The sequence below is a fragment of the Miniopterus natalensis genome, chromosome 1 (genome assembly GCF_054644295.1).
Source record: "Miniopterus natalensis isolate mMinNat1 chromosome 1, mMinNat1.hap1, whole genome shotgun sequence".
Taxonomy (NCBI): Eukaryota; Metazoa; Chordata; class Mammalia; order Chiroptera; family Miniopteridae; genus Miniopterus; species Miniopterus natalensis.
Genome location: NC_142081.1, coordinates 26208353 through 26228485, shown reverse-complemented (window position 1 = coordinate 26228485; position 20133 = coordinate 26208353). Strand labels below are relative to the sequence as shown.

Genomic DNA, 20133 nt, shown 5'->3' with positions numbered 1-20133 from the left:
TGATTCGTTATGCAGTCCCATTGGTCCCTGGGAATACTTACCACCTAAGCTAAATTTTAAGCATAAAAAGACAAGAAGAGGCTATTAGGTATTTGGATTTGCAAATGTGTTTTTCATAGAATTTCATTGTTTAAAAGAGAGAATATCTGTGGACCAGTGAAGGGAAATCTTAGGAAGGTACACTTCAAAACACTGAACTGAGAATCATCATAATCAATAGTTTTTCTTTCTCTTCACTTAGTATTAGATAAGACTAAATAAAAATAATGGCAAGAGTGAAGAGCTTCTGTTCTGAAATCATACAGACATGGTATGAGTCTTGGCTCTGCCACTTAGATTTATGACCTTGGGAAGCAACTTCACCTCTCTATATTTGTTTTCCACTTCTGTAAACAGGATAACTTTGAGGAGTTGAAAGGATTTAATGAGATGATATATGCGAAATTCTTGGCACTCTGCCTGGCAAGTAATGCTGTTGCTTTTACTTCTACTATTAACCACTGTCACCGTCATTGCTTACTCAAACCAGTAAAATAAAAAGTAAAATAAATTAAGAAAACAAACCATTTGAATAATCATTATACTCTTGTCCTCTGTAAAATACCATACAAAGGTGTTGAAAGAATCACGATATAATGAGTGTGAAACCATATACACAAGGGTACCTATTATAACTGTTGAATGTTTATTTTGAGGTACTCTTTGGGCAAAATCTTTGCTTCTTTAAACCTGTCTTCTCAGTTGTCATTGGGAATAATAAAAGTACTTAAACTTGTAGGATTTTTTGAGGATTAACTATATTAAGTGTAGTAGCACTGATATTTAGCAAGCAGAGTCATTAAATATGTTTGTCTATACATATTTTTAGTTTCTCCTTATTTGGGCCACTCTTTATTTTATATGCATGTTTTGTGTCTCGACTACCTTGTAAGCATTTGATGGTGGGGAATATATCATATGCTGGAATATATTACTAAAATTGGGCTTGCTTTCTCACTCAGGTTCCAGTATACAGTGTAAGGCAATTTTCTAAACTTATTGGTATCGTGAACTATTCTTAATGTTTAAAATTGATCCAGAAATTGTAGTTAAAGCAAAGAACAAAGCAAAAAACTGCATTTTTGTTTGGGCCTTAACCTAGAGGTCAAATTTATCATGAAAAATAATCTGCAAGCCCTGGCCTGTGTGGTTCAGTTGGTTGGAGCGTTGTCCTGTACACCAAGAGGGACTGGTTAGATTCCCGGTCAAGGCACATACCCAGGTTGTGGGTTTAATCCCTAGTTGATCTATGTTCTCTCTCACATCGGTGTTTCTGTCTCTCTATCTCTGTCTTTGTTTCTGTCTCTGTCTCTATCTCTTTTTATTTCTCCCTCTAAGATCAAGTTTTAAAAAAGTATGTTCTTTAAAATAATAATAATCTGCAAAAGGATCTTAGCCTTTTTAAAAACTTTTTAAACCAGTTATGTTTACCTCTTTCTCATCATTGATTTCAGGTAATTTATATTGATTTTAATGTTTGTCCAGTAGAGATAGGAAGGGGTTGCCTTTTTACTACTTTATTCTAAGAAATCGTAGTCATCTGCAAACAGAATTGGATATCATATTGAATTAACCTTTCCCTCCCACTCCCTCTCTCTAAAAAGCACTGCAGACTTTTATACTTGATTGTCTCTTTTCTGTTTTACAGAGTAAGAAAGCTGTTTCTGAAAAACCAGAGAAGAGAAACTAAGAGAATAGTAGGCAAAATCTTTCCAATTTGCATAATGTAAGTTCTTTTCACTATTCTTGGCCTGAATCTTGTGTTGGCTGAAAAAGCTGTTTCTATGGAAACAAATAGTCCAACTTCTTAGAATGTCAGAGGAATGCTGATCACTTAAAATGAGACTTCCCAGCTGCTGGTCAAAGGGCATTACTTGTGGGAGAAGGGGAGGAAGGATGAATTGAAAAAAATCTGGAGGTTTGGACACTAGCGTCGACCAACAATGTTTATGCATATAAAGTGCATGTTTTACATTTTCCACTATCTATAAATTAGGATACTGATTCGATAGGAAATTGTCTTCCTGCTAACCTGTCATGTTTCCCAACTGTCACACAAATGGCTTTGTTTCTTAGTGTGGAGTTTTTAATGGGCCAGTATTCCTAATGCTATTTCACGCCCTCAGTTTCAGTCATTTGTATATTGAAGCTTATTTAGCATCTTTTTATCCCCTTTTGCTATAGCCAATTCACATAAGCAAAGCCCTTTCTCACTAGTTTGAAGTTAATGTTGAAACAGTTTTGGCGTGCCAACCTGAAAATTCACTTTCTTGCTTTGTGGACTATGTAAAGAGTTTTGATATATTTATTTATTTTTCTTTAAATTTTTTTTTCCACCACAAAGGGGTATAATGAGCTGGGACTCTAATGAGGATTTGAAATGTGGGCTTTTGAGGCATTTTAAAAACTATTTATAATTAGAGAATTGAGAAATATCTCTCTTAGGGCCAGCAACTTGTAACTGCAGTATCTGCATAAGATGGTTTCTTATTTACATATAAGGAGGTAATTCTCTAGTTCAGTATTTACCAGCCTCTGAATTGTCAAAGGACGTTTTTTCTTTCTTCCTTTTTCTTTTTTTTTTTTTTTGAGAGGGAAAATGTAATTCCTTTGGACTGGGACTCTTTCGCTGTTTATTGATATGTATTGACTGCATAAAAAAGCCAGGACACAGCATAATGTTTCCGATTCTGGAAGAACTATTTGAATCTTTCACGGCCTTCATGGGTTAACTTGTGAGCATTATATTTGGAGTGTTGGATAGTGAGATTATTTAACCAAGGTGGTCTGGAAAAACTTTTTGAAGGAATGGGGATTTATGGTAGATCTCGAAGGTAGAAGAGGAAAGGAGAAGCAGTTCATCATATTAGCTCGTAAGGCATTTAGGCAGGAAGAAAAGGATACGGATTAAGCCCAATTAGGAAGCTAACGTAGAAGGCTTGTGCAAGAAAGCAGTAAAAAATACAGTTATAAAGTTTGGGTTTACCTTGTGAGTTCAGATTCTATTCTGTAGGTTATATGAAAGCTACCTGAAGTTCTGAACGGAGTGATTTGCTCATATACTTAATTAAGCATTTATCTCTTACTAGATATCAGGGCTATAGAGATAAATAAGACAGATCCCTGTTGATTAGATCATTTACCTATATGATCTACAGTTAACCTTGCAATTAATGTGTCCAAAACTAAACCCATATGACCCTTTAATTTCTCGTCCCTTCTATCTAATTCTCCCTCTCCTATATTCTCAGTCTTAGTTAATGACATTGCCACCCACCTAGTGATCCTGGAGATAGTGGCCCTAGAGTCACACTGTCTGGGCTCATATCTTGAAGCCTCCTGTTTGCTTGTCCCTGTGCTTGCCAGTGCCTCAGAACCAGAGATGAGTCAGCCTGGTTTCTGACCTCTAAGGGCTTCTAGTTTGATGGGCAGACAGACAGAGATACAGATAGGTACAGTCCAGTTTGATCAGAGATGTGACAGGGATTGTGGGGTTCCAGAGGAGTTGCATATTTAGTTTTGGGAGTCATGGAAATCCAGAGGATGATGTATTCTAGCTGAGACTTAAAGGAGAGTAGACAGATTAGATCCTGGGCAGTCTGATTCTGGAGCCTCGCCTCTTCAGCATTCTGTTGTCTTGGGTAACTGGGTGGGTACAGTGGCATTAATTAGAATTGAGAATGGAGGAAGGGGGTAAAGGAGGCCACAAGAGGATTAAAGGGAAATAGGAGTTTAATTCTGGACACATTAATTTCTAGAACCCTGAAGACATTTTGGTAGGTATACTAATAGGTGCAGATCTTGTCTCTATAACCCTAGTATCTATACAGGGGTAAATGCTCAATTAAAGTTATGTACAAATCACCCCTCTTTTCTAAGTCTTTGATGGTTTTTTTACTGCCTTGAAAATTAGGAACTTATATTTAAGACCTTTCATAAGTTGAACCCAATCAAACTTTCTAGCCACTCTCCTGTTGTACAAGCTGACTGTTTAGTTCATCAGCCTTATGTGTACTTTCCCCACTCCTTTTATCGTCCTACCTTTGGCTGATACGGCCTCTTCCTTCTTCCTCCATCCTGTATCTTCAGAGCCTACTTTAATCCTCATTCCCCGGCTGTCTACAAAGTAGGCGTGTTTGGACATACTTTTACCATTGTAATGAGGATTAATAGTGAATACTGTAGAGTGCTTGCAATATTGTGTGGCACATAAGTGCTCAGTAAATGTTATAGTTGTGTATTACTGCTATTACTACTTCCTTTTTCTTCTTCTTGCCCTGCTATATGAAATAGACATGAAGTTCTAATACTTCTGTAACTTACATATTTCTTTAATATAAGTTTTCTTCATTTCACTCTCTTAGTTCAGGATCATATTTCTTATTGCCTTCAAATTGGTCTCATTTCCACCCTTTAGTCAACCCTCTGCATTTCTACCAGTGGTATTTCTCTAAAAGTGAATGTGATCTTGCCATCCCCTGTTTTAATTCCTGTAATAAGTCTTACTACTTTCAGGATAAAGATCACAGTCTTTGGCTCCTAGACTCTTCTCAGTCTGGCCCCCCCTTACCTTTCCAGTTTTCTCATTATTCATGTATGACATGCCCCCATTGTGCCGTCCTGCCTCATTGCATGCATCCTATTCTGTTTTTTGAACGTGCCATACTCTTCTTCCTATTGGTCATAGGATTCCCTCTGCCTGGAACAGTCTTCTGTCTGGCTAATATTTAGTTCTTTGAAATGCCTCTCAAAGAAATGCATCCTTATGTTCTGCGTGTTTGCTATGACTCCTTATCACAGACTGTTTTAGGGTCCTTTGTGCATCCTCTGTGAATTTATGACATTTCTAAGTTTAATTGAACAAATATTTATTAGACATTTCCTATGTTACATTTATTGTGTTAAGCACTGGGGGACATAAAAATAAGACTGTCTTAATAAGTTTAGAATCAATCGAGGAGAAACCACCTGGGGAAGAATAATCATTCTTCTTTGCCATCTGTCCCAGTAGATTATGTATGAATACGCCAAGGGAGATAGCCAGAATGGAATTTTAAGTGGATTAATAATAGGTTGCAGAAATTTTTCTGAGAGTCAAAGGGCCACATCCAGGTAGACAAGCACGATAATGCACGAGAACTCTTACCCAGATGGCCTGGCCCTGTCTCTTCTTACGTGATCTTTAATCTCTGCCCCCACGATCTACTATAGTGAATATGGGCACAGCCTTACAGTTTTTAAGATGACAGTTTTCATTTCAGATCATAATTTTTGTAGACTATCATAAAAAGTAAAAAATACATTATTATTAAATTTGCTTTTTAATATTCAATAAATATTGTAAATAGAGAAAGTTGAGAGTTTTAATTTTCTGGAAATATGTACACTCCTAGGTTTTTAAAATTAAAATTAAGCACAGCACTACAGTAACTCCTACACAAATTTCTACTTACTTGGAATGAAAACATCAAATAAGCTGACTTTGGGTTTGCATAAATCAACATATAAAAAGTTAAAAATTGCTTAATGTAATTCTGACAGCTGTTTTTTTAATGAAAAATAGGCATTCTAATGATAAATAAGATGTTTATGTGTAGACCACATTGTTATATATAGAGAAGCTAATATTTTGATAAAAGAGAAAAATGTCTCAAAATTCTTGTGAAATGTGTTTCTTGAGACTCGTGTAACTTGTATCTATTTTCCTGATTGTTAGTCTAGTGGCTTTCATGGTGGTTTGTGTTAAGCAGTCTGTGACAAGATATTTGAGAGAAGATTGGCATTAGGAATGTCTGAAAACACAGCTTTTGCTTAATAGGCATGTGCTCTAACAAACCTATTTACTGAAAGGATGCTTAACTCAAGGAGGTGGTAGTTTTATTATTGTAAATATTTTTAAAGTCTTGAGCAAAAGAAGACTAATTAGATTTAACATGTGGGTTTTCACATATATAAACAATCTGCCTTTTTATGCCCAAGAAATGGCTTGATGAAAAGCCAGTGTCATCCAGTAAAATATTTTTCTTGTCTAAAATATGATGGAGCCCTGCCAGGCGTGGCTCAGCGGTTAAGCATCAACCTAGGATCCAGGCGATAGGGGTCCGATTCCCTGTCAGGGCACATGCCTGGGTTGCCGGCTCGATCCCCAGTCGGGGGCGTGCAGGAGGCAGCTGATCAATGACTCTCTCATCATTGATGTATCTATCTCTCTCTCTCCCTCTCCTTTCTTCTCTCTGAAATCAATACAGATATATTAAAAAAATAATAAAATACGGAGTTTTAAAATATAAGAATCAAATTAATACTAAGAATTAATATAAGTATATATTTTTTAGTTTTAAAAATGGCTACACTATCTCATTTAAAACTCAGAACAATCCTGTGAATAAATTTTCCAAAAGTATCTGAGGTTCAGAGAGAAAAACTGACTAGTCTTAGATCTTAAAGGTAGAGAAAGTGTCAGAGCCAGAATTAACATTTAGTTTTCTGGTCTCTGAGTCCAGAATGTTCTTATTTTCCCTGTACAGTATGGCTTTAAAGGTTTTTTTGGGGTGGTAACAGGTATAATTTTCTCTGAATGAATTTTCATAAAGAATTAACCCTAATTCTTCTGTTAATGTGACCAGTTATAGACACTGGTAACCCACATAGTATTTCTCTCACTGAATGTGGTTTTCTATAGATGCCTTAGCTGCTAATTAAAGTTTCTTTTTCATTGGGTATCTTCTTCATCTTATAAACTCCTAAAAGTGAATTGTGTCCCAGAATACTACCTTTACCTCAAGGGAACCACCAACATGACATGCTTTATGCCAGTTTCCTTAGCAGTAACTAGGAGGTTATTTTAATCTCATATATATTAATTGAGCAGAAAGTACTGTGTTGAGACAACTATACAAAGATGATTAAAATGTTTTTATACCTTAAACAACCGATTCTCTACTAAACTAGTACCCAAAACTTTCTTACTTTCTTATTTTGCTAAACCTTCCAATACATCATTTTTTTCTGAGCCATAAAATAACAGTATGCTTCAAATTACTGGGAAGGACCCTTTTTTTGGGGGGGGGGGATCTTGATTTTCTCAGCATTATCTATGAAATGAAAGTACTTAATCTAATATACTTATGGGATATTTTCTATATTGTGTAGGGATTAGAAGTAGGCTATGTAAAGTCTTTAATATTATAATTCTTATACTTTTTTCCCCTCATCTTTCCCCTTAGATTTCCTTCATGGATACATTTTCATAGCATTATTATGTGATGTGAGAAGTTTTTTGTTTCTTTTTTGAAGTAACATGGATTTTATACTGCAAAATCAAGAGATTGGCTTTATAGGAAAAATTGATTTGTAAAAAGTGGTACAGGTTTTTATAGATAACCATGACAACATCCCATATGAATGGGCATGTTACTGAGGAATCAGACAGCGAAGTAAAAAATGTTGATCTTGCATCACCAGAGGAACATCAGAAGCACCGAGAGATGGCTGTTGACTGCCCTGGAGATTTGGGCACCAGGATGATGCCTGTTCGTCGAAGTGCACAGTTGGAGCGTATTCGGCAACAACAGGAGGACATGAGACGTAGGCGAGAAGAAGAAGGGAAAAAACAAGAACTTGACCTTAATTCTTCTATGAGACTTAAGAAACTAGCCCAAATTCCTCCAAAAACTGGAATAGATAACCCTATATTTGATACAGAGGAAGGAATTGTCTTAGAAAGTCCTCATTATGCTGTGAAAATACTAGGTAAGTAAAAACAGAATAATAGAAGATATTTTGTTTTTGTTTCTCTTGTCTTAACATAAATGTGTATAGAAAGGAAGAAGGGTATAATAAATGTAAATAATAGCATTTTGAAATCAAGACACTTACTTTCTTGGAAAGGTCCTACAACCATCATTGTTTACTGTTAGCCATGTAGAGTTAAAGCATATGGCTTAAATATTTCAGTTTCTACAAGATAGTTTTTATATATAATCTTTGAATTAAAAAATTCTACATATGGCCTAACAGTTAAAGCCTTGAAATTCACCTTTTATTTGAAACTCAGATTTTTATATCAAAATTACTCAAAAGCAATTTTCAGATTTTGAATTTCTGATTTTGTTAAGGTTTGTAAAATAGTAATAAAATTAGTATCTGTAGCTTAAAATCTATTTGATTTTAATTAATATCATTAAGAAGAACTTGTGCTGCTTACATGACATCATATACATAAAACATGGCTCAAATTCCCTATACTATCCCCAATTCCATTCTGTGAAGAAAAAAAAAAACTAGTGCTGAGATTTTAATAGATATAAACAAAAAAATGTCTGTGATCAAATAAATTTTGAGAACAGTGGGTTAAATAAGTAAAACATCTTATTACAGGACTTCTTAGAGTCTTTAGAATATTAATAGACATTATGAATCTATAGTAGAGTTGATGTCAAATGTAAATTTCCAAACTTAGAATATTTGATTATTGAACTTATTGCCCTTTCTTCCTGCACACACACACACACACACACACACACACACACACACACGAGAGTGATCACTGAACTAGTGTTAGGAGTATACGTTAATTTGTGTTCCTTTAGATCAGGGGTGGGGAATGTCTGTGAAATCATTTGGCCTGGCCCTCCAAGGCATCCACAGGTGAGACTCGAAATTCAATAAATCTCGGAGCTTTTTTCATAGCTAATTTTTAAGTTGATAATTTTGTATGGCCCAAATATGTTATAAATATCCAAATGGCCCTTGGCAGAAAAAGGTTCCCCATTCCTGCCTTAGATGCTTGTAGCAAACACCATTCTGTGTGGTATCCACAATAATCCTGTTAACAGGGCTCTGTAATTGCCGTTTTGGAGATAAAGAAATAACCTCTGTTAAATCATCTAAGACCCCAGGCTAATAAGGGGTAGAGCCAAGTTTGAATTTCCCTGATTTGGGTATGTAGTTGGTATATTGCATAGAGCAAAGGGTTTGAGTAGAGACTGGCACCCTGCCTGTTCTTCACTCACTGGACCAGTGCTCGGACTACCAAGAGTGGAATACCTTTCTCTAGTTTTTCCAAAGCTACCTTATGTACGAGATTTGCTCCTTACGAAGCTCTGTATTCTAAATCTCGAGCAGTTCCTATTACATCACATAGTCTGCTGCTTTTCTTTGCTGTAAATTCATTTAGGGTCCATATTTCTTGACAGAAAGCCATGTGCTTGCTTCTCTGGTGTTTGAAGATATCATTGACGTGTTCAGTGATAGTGAAATCTGCTAAATTCCTTCAGATGTTACAGTGAAAGCAGAAAGATTACAGACTTTTTAATGCATTTATCTAAACAAATTTTATGCTCTTTTTTCCCCTGAGAGTTTTGTTCGAGTAACAATATTTCATTCCCAGTTGCCTTTTACCAGTTCTCATCTCCTACTATCCCTTTTTTTCTTTTTTTTTTTTTAATTAAAATATTCTGTGTTCTCTGTGACTTGGAAAAAGTTTACATTGTAGTATATTGTATATTCAGCCTAAGCTTGGAAGATTCTTCTGTTTTTCTGTTTAAATTTCTTTAAGATTAATGTATTTGTCCATTTGCTTTATTTGGATCAGGCATAAATATCCATCTAATAATATTCATGTAAATCAGTAAAGAAACAAATGTAGCTTAAGCCAAATTCACGTAGGGAATTTATTTATTTATTCATTCATTCATTTGCCTAAGCTCAGAAAACTTGAGACCATTTCTCTTAAATTTTTTGCTTTTTCCTCTCTCTGTTCATATGTTGTGTGGCTAACTTATCTACAAGCATAGATTAAAGGACAGCTATATTTACTTCCAACTTGCAATCTATGGTAGTTTGTAAAAATACCTTTGTACAGTCCTTAAACTTAAGGCTATTTTACATAGCTGGTGTTACATTTCAAATTACTTTAAAATAAACTATCTGTAATTCATTTTTTGAATAGGAGAATATTTAATACATTGAGAAACAGATGATAGATTTAATGTTAATATACTCAACACAAATATGTTAATTGTAGGAAACATGAAAAGTTAGCGTTAGTTATAAAGTTTTTATTATCAGTCAAAACTTCAGTGTTTGAATAGACTCAGTTTTAAATTTTCATTTTAAAATGAAGTTTAATAGCTTTGCACCAAACATTTTTTTTTCTGTTCGTAATTTGCTAACACATCATTCTACAACAGAAGTACTCCCTTAAAGTTGACTGTGTCTTCCTGCCAGTATTTTGATTAATACACGCATGCCAGGAGACAAATTCTGCCAGAAACAGCAGCCTTGTTTTAAGTGAGGAAAGGATGGGGCAGCTGATTTATTTCTTTCAGAGGGAGCCTTCAGTTTCCAGATGATACATCATCATTTATCTGTGAGTAAAAACTGAAAATGTGTTTGGAAAGGTTAGATACTTTAATTGTCTAGGTGGTGGTTTTTAATGAAAGCATTTATAAATTTGGCACTGGGTAGTAATAGAAGTGCAAGGATGGAGGAACCACCCTACTAGATGCACCAGTTTACATTCCCACCAATGATGCACTGATAATAACCATCCTAATGAGTGTGAGCTTGCCTTGATTTCTCAGGTCGTAGAAATGTGCATAAAGTAAGTGCATATAATTTGCTAACACACTTAGAATAATATCTGTTACAGAGTAAACTCTATGTTAAATTTGTTAAATAAATGTACAAATCACCAAAGTTTTTTTTAAAAGTGCAGGAATGGAATTGATAGAAAATATTCAGAAATGATGAACTAAATTTTCTTGTTTAAAAGCACTCAGAACCTTATTGAAAATTAGAAAATAGTGATGTGGGAACTTAACTCCAAATGATAATTAATATTAGTATTATAAAGTATTTTTAAAAATTATATATTTGAGAAATTTTGAACTAATTCCAAGTGAATAATTAATATTAATATAAGTTATACAAATTTGATATATTAAGAAGACTTTCCTTAAAATTGTCATGAGTTATTAAAACTTGCTTTGCTATAAATAAAATGTTCTTGTCTAGTTCTCTTTCATAAGCAAAGCAAACTACCTTGTGGGAAAAATCCTGAGAAAAGAATAGAATGCAGGTTAGAGTGGGATGAGGTAGAGTAGGATCATTTCCAGCTACGTCTAGATTGTAGATTTACTGTTTCGGTTTTTATATTCATAAATAAGCAATTTTGGGCCACAACTGTGAACAGGTAAATACAATGGACATAATATTTAAAGAGAATAAACTCAGAAACACTGTATTCTATTGTATATGTGACTATATGATTGTTGCATCTTTGAAAAGAGCTTAGGAAAGGCACACTCAACCACCCTTACACACCCATGGTGGGCTATCTGTTTTGCGGTTTATAAGGAGACTCCTGAAGTTGGTGATTCGGGGCTTTCTAATTTATACCAGAAGAACATGCTATTAATGTGAAGAAAAATTTTAAAAAGACATACCAAGGGGAAGAAAACTGAATAAAATACTTTTATAATAATAATAGCATGTTTCAGTATTGATTAGTGTCTTTTTTTTTTGCCAGATAGCTCTGAATATTCAGACTGTACTTCTGGCTTTGGCTGGGTGGCTCAGTTGGTTGAAGCATTGTCCTATACACCAGAAAGGTTGAGAGTTCGATTCCTATTCAGGGCACATACCTAGGTTGTGGGTTCGATCCCTGGTCAGAGTGCGTACAGGAGGCCAGCGATTAATGATTCTCTCACATCTATTTCTCTCTTTCCCCTCCCCCCCACCCTCCGCTCTCTAAAATCAATAAACATATCCTCAGGTAAAAATAAAAAAAGAGTACTTCTGTATTTGACGTTATAAAGTGAAATATCTCACATTTATTTCTGACAGTTTTTGACTGTTGATTGCCCATGGTATTCTAGAATATTGCTGGATTGTTATGAACTTCTTTGAAGACTGGCTTTTAAAATAAAGTTTATTTAAAGCCAGCGAACAAAATAACAGTGCAATTAAACCTTGAGGTCAGCCTGCTTCTGAGAAGTTATTCTTGCCATTGAACTTATGCTCAACTGCTGTAGATATCTCCACATTTGATTAGCCATTCTTTGAGGGACTTTTTTTTCCCAGAAGTGAAATGATTAGACCTATTGGTATAAGATTTAATGTTTAAAATGTTGGGACCATTTGAAAATTTTCTGATTTGTTAAGATTGCTAAACTTAGAGCTAAACTAAAATAAAAATTCTAAAAATTCAGTAGAATATGGTAATAGTCATGTAATGTTTGGTTGTTAAATATGCATAATTTGCATGAAAAATGATTAATTGCTACACCAGCCTTTGACACAATGCATCAAAACTTCATTCCATCTAACAAATAATAATACAGTTTTAATTTTTCCCCTCTTGCAGACTTGAATCAATTATGTTCAGAAATGCATGACATTGTTGCATATTGGGAAGTGCAGGGATGTCTGGAGTCTGATGTGTAGAGTTTAAATACTTTTTTTTTTTAAATATATCTTTATTGATTTCAGAGAGGGGAAAGGGGAGGGAGAGACAGAGATAGAAACATCAATGATGAGAGAGTCATTGATCGGCTGCAGCCCACAACCCGGGCATGTGCCCTGACCGGGAATCGAACCCCGATCCCCTGGATCCTAGGTCGACGGCTGGGCGAGTTTAAATACTTTTTAACTTCACTTAGTTGCTATTGACCTTGGAGAAGTTACTTTACTTTTCTGAGCCTCAGTTTTAGGATTTTTTTTGTCCTCACCAGAGGATATTTTTTCCATTCCTTTTCAGAGAGAGCAGAAGGGGGAGAGGAAGAGAGAAAGAGAGATCGATGTGAGAGAGACATCGATTGGTTGCACGCCCGACCAGGGCCTAGGATTAAACCTGCAACTGAGGCACGTGCCTTTGGCCAGAATCGAACCTGAGACCCTTCAATCTGTGGGCGAACACTCTAACCACTGAGCCAAACCGGCCAGGGCAATTTTAGGATTTTCTTGAGGACCAAGCAAAAAATGTTTATAGCATTTGGCACAATGGTAGGGTTGACCAAAATTTAAATTTTATTTATTTATTTTTGGGGGGGGGGCATCAATTTGTTGTTCCACTTATTTATGCATTCATTGGTTGCTTCTTGTATGTGACCTGACTGAGATCCAACCCACAACCTTGGCATATACCAGGATGATGCTCTAACCAACTGAACTACCTGGCTAGGGCCTAAAATTTAACTTTTGTAAGAACCAGAAGCTACCAGAGAGGTCATCTAATTTTCTAGTCATGAAATTAATTTGTAGATCTCAAACAGTAATTTTTAATTTAATATTTTAAAATAGCAGTTATATTAAGATATAACTCATATACCGTAAAATTCAATATTTTAAAATGTACAGTTCATGAGTTTTTAGTATATTCACAAGATTGTGCACCCATTACCGCTATATAATTCCAAAGTATTTTTATTACCCCCAAAAGAGCAACTATATCCATTAGCAATTACTTAATATCCTCCCCTCCCTAACTTCTACAATCCTAATCTGCCTCTGTCTATGGATTTCTTTATTTGAGACATTTCATTTAACTGAGTCACACCATGTCACCTTTTGTGACTGGCTGTCTTTCACATAGCATAATGTTTTCAAGGCTTATCTGGGTTGTAGACAAACTAGAACTTTATTCCTTTTTCTAGCTAGGTAATAAGTCCATCGTATGGGTAAAACCGCTTTTTGTTCATTCATTCATGGAACAGTTGGGTGGTTTCCACCTTTTGGCTATTGTGAATAGTACTGTTATGAATATTCATGTATGAGTCTTGGGTTAAAAACCTGTTTTTAATTCTTTTGGATATATACTTAGGAATGGAATTGCTAGATCATACGGTAATTCTGTGTTTAACTTATTGAGGAACTGTAGTATCTGGCACAGTATCTGCACTATTTGACATTCTCACCAGCTTGTGCGAGGGTTCCAGTTTCTCTACATCCTTGCTATTGTTAGTATAGTCTTTTAGTCTTAGCCATCTTAACAACCAGTAATTTTTTTAATAACTAGGAGAAAATAGGAAATATTAAACTATATTATATTGCACATAAGTATTCATAAATCTTTTATTTCAAATTGGTATGTGTATACTGGATTGAGAAGTAAAAAAATATTTTTTTAAGGGATCACCAATAAAAGTTATAAATACTATCGTAGTCAAACCCACTTATTTAATAAAAAAGCTCAGAGACTTCTAATGGGTTGTCCAGTGACATAATATACAGTCAAGCCATAACTAGGACACAGGTATTCTGACTCCAAATTTTGAGCTGTTTTTTTCTCTCTCAAAATCATGAAGCTTTTATACTTGATTGAATTGTAGTTACTTCAGTGACAGTTTTCCATTTTATTAAAATATATTTGGGGGTAAGATTTTACTGTCTCAACTGCTTTTGCATACATACTTGTATTTGTTTGTAATTTGTAACCCAGTTTGTTAAAGAATAATTGCTGTTCAGGATCTTTCATGAGCTTCTGCTTATTTTTAATAAATTCATTTTGACCTAGTTCACTAAAAACCAAAGTTCAGAGATCTAAATTTTATGTTCTTAAATTTAAAAAGGAAAAAGATTTCCTGAATGAAAGTTCTAATTTTGATTCCATAGATATGCTGGTAACTGATACAGTTTTCTCATACTTGATAATATCAAGTTCCTCATCTCAATATTCAATTTGACTCTAAAGTTTAGAGAAAAAGAAGTCTTTAAGTGTTTCAGATAAAAGTAATGAAGTTGGTTGAAATCTAGAAATTTCTGAACATAGGTTAAAAGAATTGGTATTATTTAAACAATGAAATCTTAATGTTAGAATAGCTCTCTAGACAGGCTCTGTTTTCATGTAAGAAAAATGATAGCAATAAGTAAAAATAAGCAAAGCTAATCCAGGATAGATGGTTATCTCTATTGTTTTGAGAAGTCTCAAGAGATGGAGATTCCTTAGCTTCCTTAGGTAATTTTATTGTTTATCCTTACAGCCAAAAAATTCTCCCATATGGCTGTCCAGACTCATGGGTGTTTGAAGATAGAATTTTCAGAAAGAGCAACTCTTGGTGATAACTTTCTGTTGCCTTCTTTCTTTTACATTTTAGGCTGCCAGGAGAGGCCAAAGGGAGACGAGAGAGTTCAGGGGGTAGATTTTTGAACTTAATGTGTATGCTTGTAGTTATCTGATTAATTGTATCCCAAAGGCAAATATAAGTGATTTTTCTTTAGATAATCTGTTCTCTCTTTTAACATAATCAAGATTTAAGTGTTGTATGAAATGTTAGAGAAGATGATGAAAACTTAAAACAATTTTTACTGAATATCCAGAGGAAGTAGATCAAACTGTAGGACAAAGAATATAAACTAGATATGAAGAAATTTTTTGAAGGGAAGTTGTTACAGACTAGAATTTATTACCAAAGCCAGATTTGCTATACCTGCCTTTGCCTTCCTCTCTCGCAGTATCCTTGTTTCTGCCCTCCTTCCATCCTGCCTTGCCCTAGGTACCTCTTTACCCAATACTCCCTTCTTTGTCTACTTCCACACTGCACTTGTGTCATTCTTTCTCACCAGTCCTGTGAGTCTCCATTTGCCTCTTTTTCTCTGTCCATGTGCTTCTTTCTTCTGTGTCTGTTGTGTCTGTGTACAGGAGTGGGAAGGGGACGGCTGGTTTCTGTGTATGGAAAGTCTCTCTTCTTTCTGTATCCTGTCCTGCCTTTGTTGTCTGTCTTATCTTCATTACTACAGAAGAGGGTGCATATTTGACAGGATTGATTTAGTTGCATCTGACTGGATTTTTAAAATTCCCTCTGAAATTGCACAGACTATTGAAGAACTTAGGTGGCTTTTTGTTTTAAGTAACATACAACCTAATTGCTACATCAGAATGAGACATCTCTTAAAGTATGTAGAAAATCAACTGTTACTGAATAATAGGTATTTGTAAAGTGCTTTTAAAGATGTAGGTTAAAAAAAAATTTTCTTCCGATATGATACAACTAAATATTCTGGCCTTTGTCCTGGGCGGTGTTGTTCAGTTGTTAGAGCATTGGCCCCTACATCAAAGAGTTGTGGGTTTGATTCCTGGACAAGAGCACATACCTGGGTTGTAGGTTCATTCCCCAGCCCTGATTGAGGCTCATGCAAGAGGCAACCAATCGATGTGTCTCTCTCACATTGATGTTTCTCTCTTTCTCTTTCTCTCCCCCTTCCTCCCTCCCCTCCACTTCATCTAAAAGCAATGGGAAAATATCCTCGGGTGAGGATTAACAAAAAAATTTAAAAATTAAAAAAATAAATATTCTGACCTTTAAAATTAAGAATTTTTTATATGAAATTAAAAATATGGGAATGTCCAAATGAGAATCTTTGAGTTGATGTTGCCAACAATTATTTTTTGTTATGACATCATACTTAATAGCAAAGAAAAGACCCTTTGTCAGAATTCCATTCAGAATTTTCTAACAGAACTGAGTCAAGACAGTGAACTCATTTTATCATAATCAGAATTTTAAGACAAATGCTGTAGGTACTTGTTACTTTCTGTGTGATCTTAAAACTGTTATTGGACAGAAGGAGCATCATTTTCAATTTCCTTGAAATAGATAAACTTTTCGATCTATACTAATTTCATCTGAGGGTTTGTAGTATTTGATATTTCATCTTTCCTCTTAAATATTCATTTGTTTCAGCTGCATATTTAATCCATATCTTCTTGTCAAGCTACATATATTTCATAAAGTTTTAAAAACTCTTCTAAGTGTCTGTTAACTTAATCTGTTCTGCTTATTCATTAAACATTTTCAGTGGAAGCATGTTTGAGCTTGAGGGATGAGAGAACTTTGGGCAACTTTCCAGCCTAAAAATGCCGTCTGGAAACCTTCCCAGCTAAATTGGTCATGAAAGCAGATACGGAATTTATCTGAAAACTGCCCATGTAAATCATAGTTATCAAATTTTGCTGTACTACTTTGCTACCCAGGCTAGTGCAATACTGTCAGAGATGCTTTACAACATTTCTCAAAAAGATACATAGCCTCTACATTCACAGAAATTGCAATTTTCGTTTCTTTTGCTGAACTTTTCCCAGTATACTACCTAGTATACCGTTGTACTGTTAGAGCTGAAATAAAATACTCTGAGAAAATATTTAGACCATAAGACAGTTGCTTAAAATAGAATTAAAATACGATATTATAAAAGTAGCCAACAGTATTATAAAAAGTGTATAAAAGAATTAAGACATGCAGTATGTATGGAGACATGCACAAGCACAGTTAACTAGAGGAAATTCCTCGTACAGATCCACGGTGACATAACTAGTGTGCATAAACTTCTCTAAATTCTTGTCAGTGTATGTTACATGCTGCTGTATTGGGTGAAAAGATATCTTAGGACAGCTTTTCTAAAACAGAAAAACAACCTATCACAATCAAGCCCTAGAACCTGCAGAAAAAAAGCTTATCTTTTATTATTCCCTTAATGTGGCAGAAAAAGCAGTCTTAGAAGTTGAAGAAATGAATTATTGATCCAGGTGCCATTTTTATGTATGACATCATTTTCTCCATCTGTAGAGATTTGATCTGTTATGTCTCAGGTTTTGATGGTTTTGGTTTTCATTGGAAAAAGTTTTTCAGGATTTTTATGAGGATTGCGTAAAATGTATATGCATATAACATGGTATTGTTCTACATCTGTGCAATTTGGGACAGATAGACACTTGTAGTTTTTCAATAATGGTTGGTGATACTTAATTGTAAAACTCAGCTTCAGTGCAAGTGATTTTAATTTAGTCTGGCAACGTTGATTGACAACTCCCAACTCTGGAGACAAGTCCCAAGAAAAGATAATTTCATTGAAAACAGTTTTTACTAATTAAAACGTGAGCAGGACTCAATAGAGGTGAATGAAGTTCTGAAGGATAATTAGCAAGTTTGCATTCGTCTTAATGCTAACCTAAAAGGCTTGAACCTTAAGCCTAGTTAAGTTTGTTGATATTTCTTGTGCTGGCATGGTCCTTATGTTCTCCCAGAACCCATTATTAGGTACTAGGTTATCAGCATCTTTGGAGTGCAGTTGTAATCTTCTGCTTTATAGCCTTCCCATTCCTATAGATCTGATCTTGGTCCCTGACCTCCTAAGTGAAAAACATTTCCAGTTTGACCCTGAGGTTTTTTTATGGATTTTAAACTGTCCTACCTGGTCTTTATGGCTTTAGAATTCCTCAGTATGAAGACAATATGGAGAAATTAACTAGATTTCATCATTTTCTGAAAACTCTTAACCTCAGTTCCTATCAACATGAGAAGCCTACTAATTTCTTAGAACTTTAAAGCTGTCATTTCTTTGGGACTAAGCACAAAATGCCCCATTTCCTGATTGAGTTAACTGATCTCCTGAAATAAGGTCATTGATCTCAAGTTGTATCTCTCACTAAGCCATTCCTAGTTTAGGTTACCCTACCTTACTTTCCCTAGTTTTTCTTGCTGGCTAATGACTACAGTATCCTATTTATACTTAAAATATTCTAAATATGAAAACTATATGCCATGTTATAACAGAAGCTCAAAGAGGGCAACAAAAGGAGGCAGTTGTCAAGGAAGAAATTTAATACCTATTAAAAGTAGACACAAAAACTCAATATATATTACTCTAGTTTACTTATTATAGAAGGAAATCATTTTGAGTACTTTAGTGAGTCACAAATATATCATGTCTTAAAATATTACGACTGATGTTAATAAAGCCTTTAAATCAGTAGTTCTTAACCAAAAGGGTACATTTAATCAAATATATATAGGACATGCTGATTGTGTTTGAGGTTGAACTCAGGACAGAGATCTCTAAATTTCCTTACTAATTCTCATAAATATCCTTGATTAAAATACATTGTTCTAATATAGCAAGAAAAGATAAAATTACATTCTGTATGTCGTGCTTGAAACTCTAGGCATTTTATAAATCAATGTAATTTCAGTCATAAGGGAAAAAAGAAAAAAAACTCTAGTAGAAAAATGGGCAAAAGAAAAAAAAGGATGAAAGAAGAAATACAGATGACTGTTAACTTTGTGAAAATATATCCACCTCACTCCCAGGCAAATAAATATGTATTTTTCCTAACCAGATCATCAGAACTGAAAAGATTTATCATCCTTAATTCATTTTGTGTTTGTAGAAACAGGCACTCAAGTTAATTGCTGGTTAGACTATAAATACAAATATGGATGGCAGTTTGGCAATACATATCAAAGTTATAAAAATTTTTATTATCTGATCAGTAATTTTATCTTAGGAATTTATTCTAAAGAAACCGGAAAATATCAGATTGCAAAACAACATTTACAATCTGATCTGTATGGTAGATTAGCATTTTTTTTTTTAAGTCTGAAAGGCCATATAGTATAACAAAATAACACCAGTAGTTATAGCTGAAAGGATATATATATCAGTATGTTAGTGTCCAACTGGGTGGCTTTGGTACATAGGAGAGTTGCAGAAGTTCTTTTGCCTTTAAAATTTTTAATCTCCCGAGGGTTGAAAAGACACAGTAGGGAGATGGGTACTTTCTGGACTGACTAAAGTTGCTTATTGATCTCAGTCAATGCTGAAATCTGAAGTTCCTGATTTTTCTCATTGCCCTGACAGCCAGGCTGAGCCCCTTTAAAGAATTACTAAAAATTTAAACGGGAATCCCCTTCTCCACTCAGGGAAGTCAGTAGTATCCATAAGATTGTAGCCAATTACCTTAACTGTTTTGTTGGTTTGTAATTATTTTTTCTTTTAAGATACTTAAATGTTGTACTGTTTTGACCTAAAGATACTTTAAAGCTATTGAATTCTTTATATTCTTAGGAAATTCTTTATACACTTAGGTAATTCTGTGATAACCTCTTTGAATTTCATGGAATCTGACATTCCATATCCCCCCACCCCCAACTTTATTGAAGTATAATTGACAAAATCCTGTATGTCTAAAGTGTACAATGTGAGGATTTGATGTACACATTGTGAAATATTTACAGTTAATTAACACTTCTATTGCCTCATGTAGTTCCTTTTTGTGTGTGTGAGAACGCTTAAGAGCTACTCTCAGTAAATTTT

The 20133-nt window shown here is 34.6% G+C and overlaps 1 protein-coding gene across 1 annotated transcript in view; it reads left to right on the top strand.

The window, feature by feature from the left end:
- Nucleotides 1–1443: 1443 nt before the first annotated feature.
- PALS1 (protein associated with LIN7 1, MAGUK p55 family member) overlaps nt 1444–20133 on the top strand; it is a 55301-nt gene continuing 36611 nt past the window's right edge. The window contains exons 1-2 of the mRNA XM_016223801.2: nt 1444–1765; nt 7266–7791. Coding sequence (XP_016079287.2) covers nt 7425–7791 — 367 coding nt within the window. The 5' untranslated portion in view covers nt 1444–1765; nt 7266–7424. The remainder of the gene's footprint in view (nt 1766–7265; nt 7792–20133) is intronic.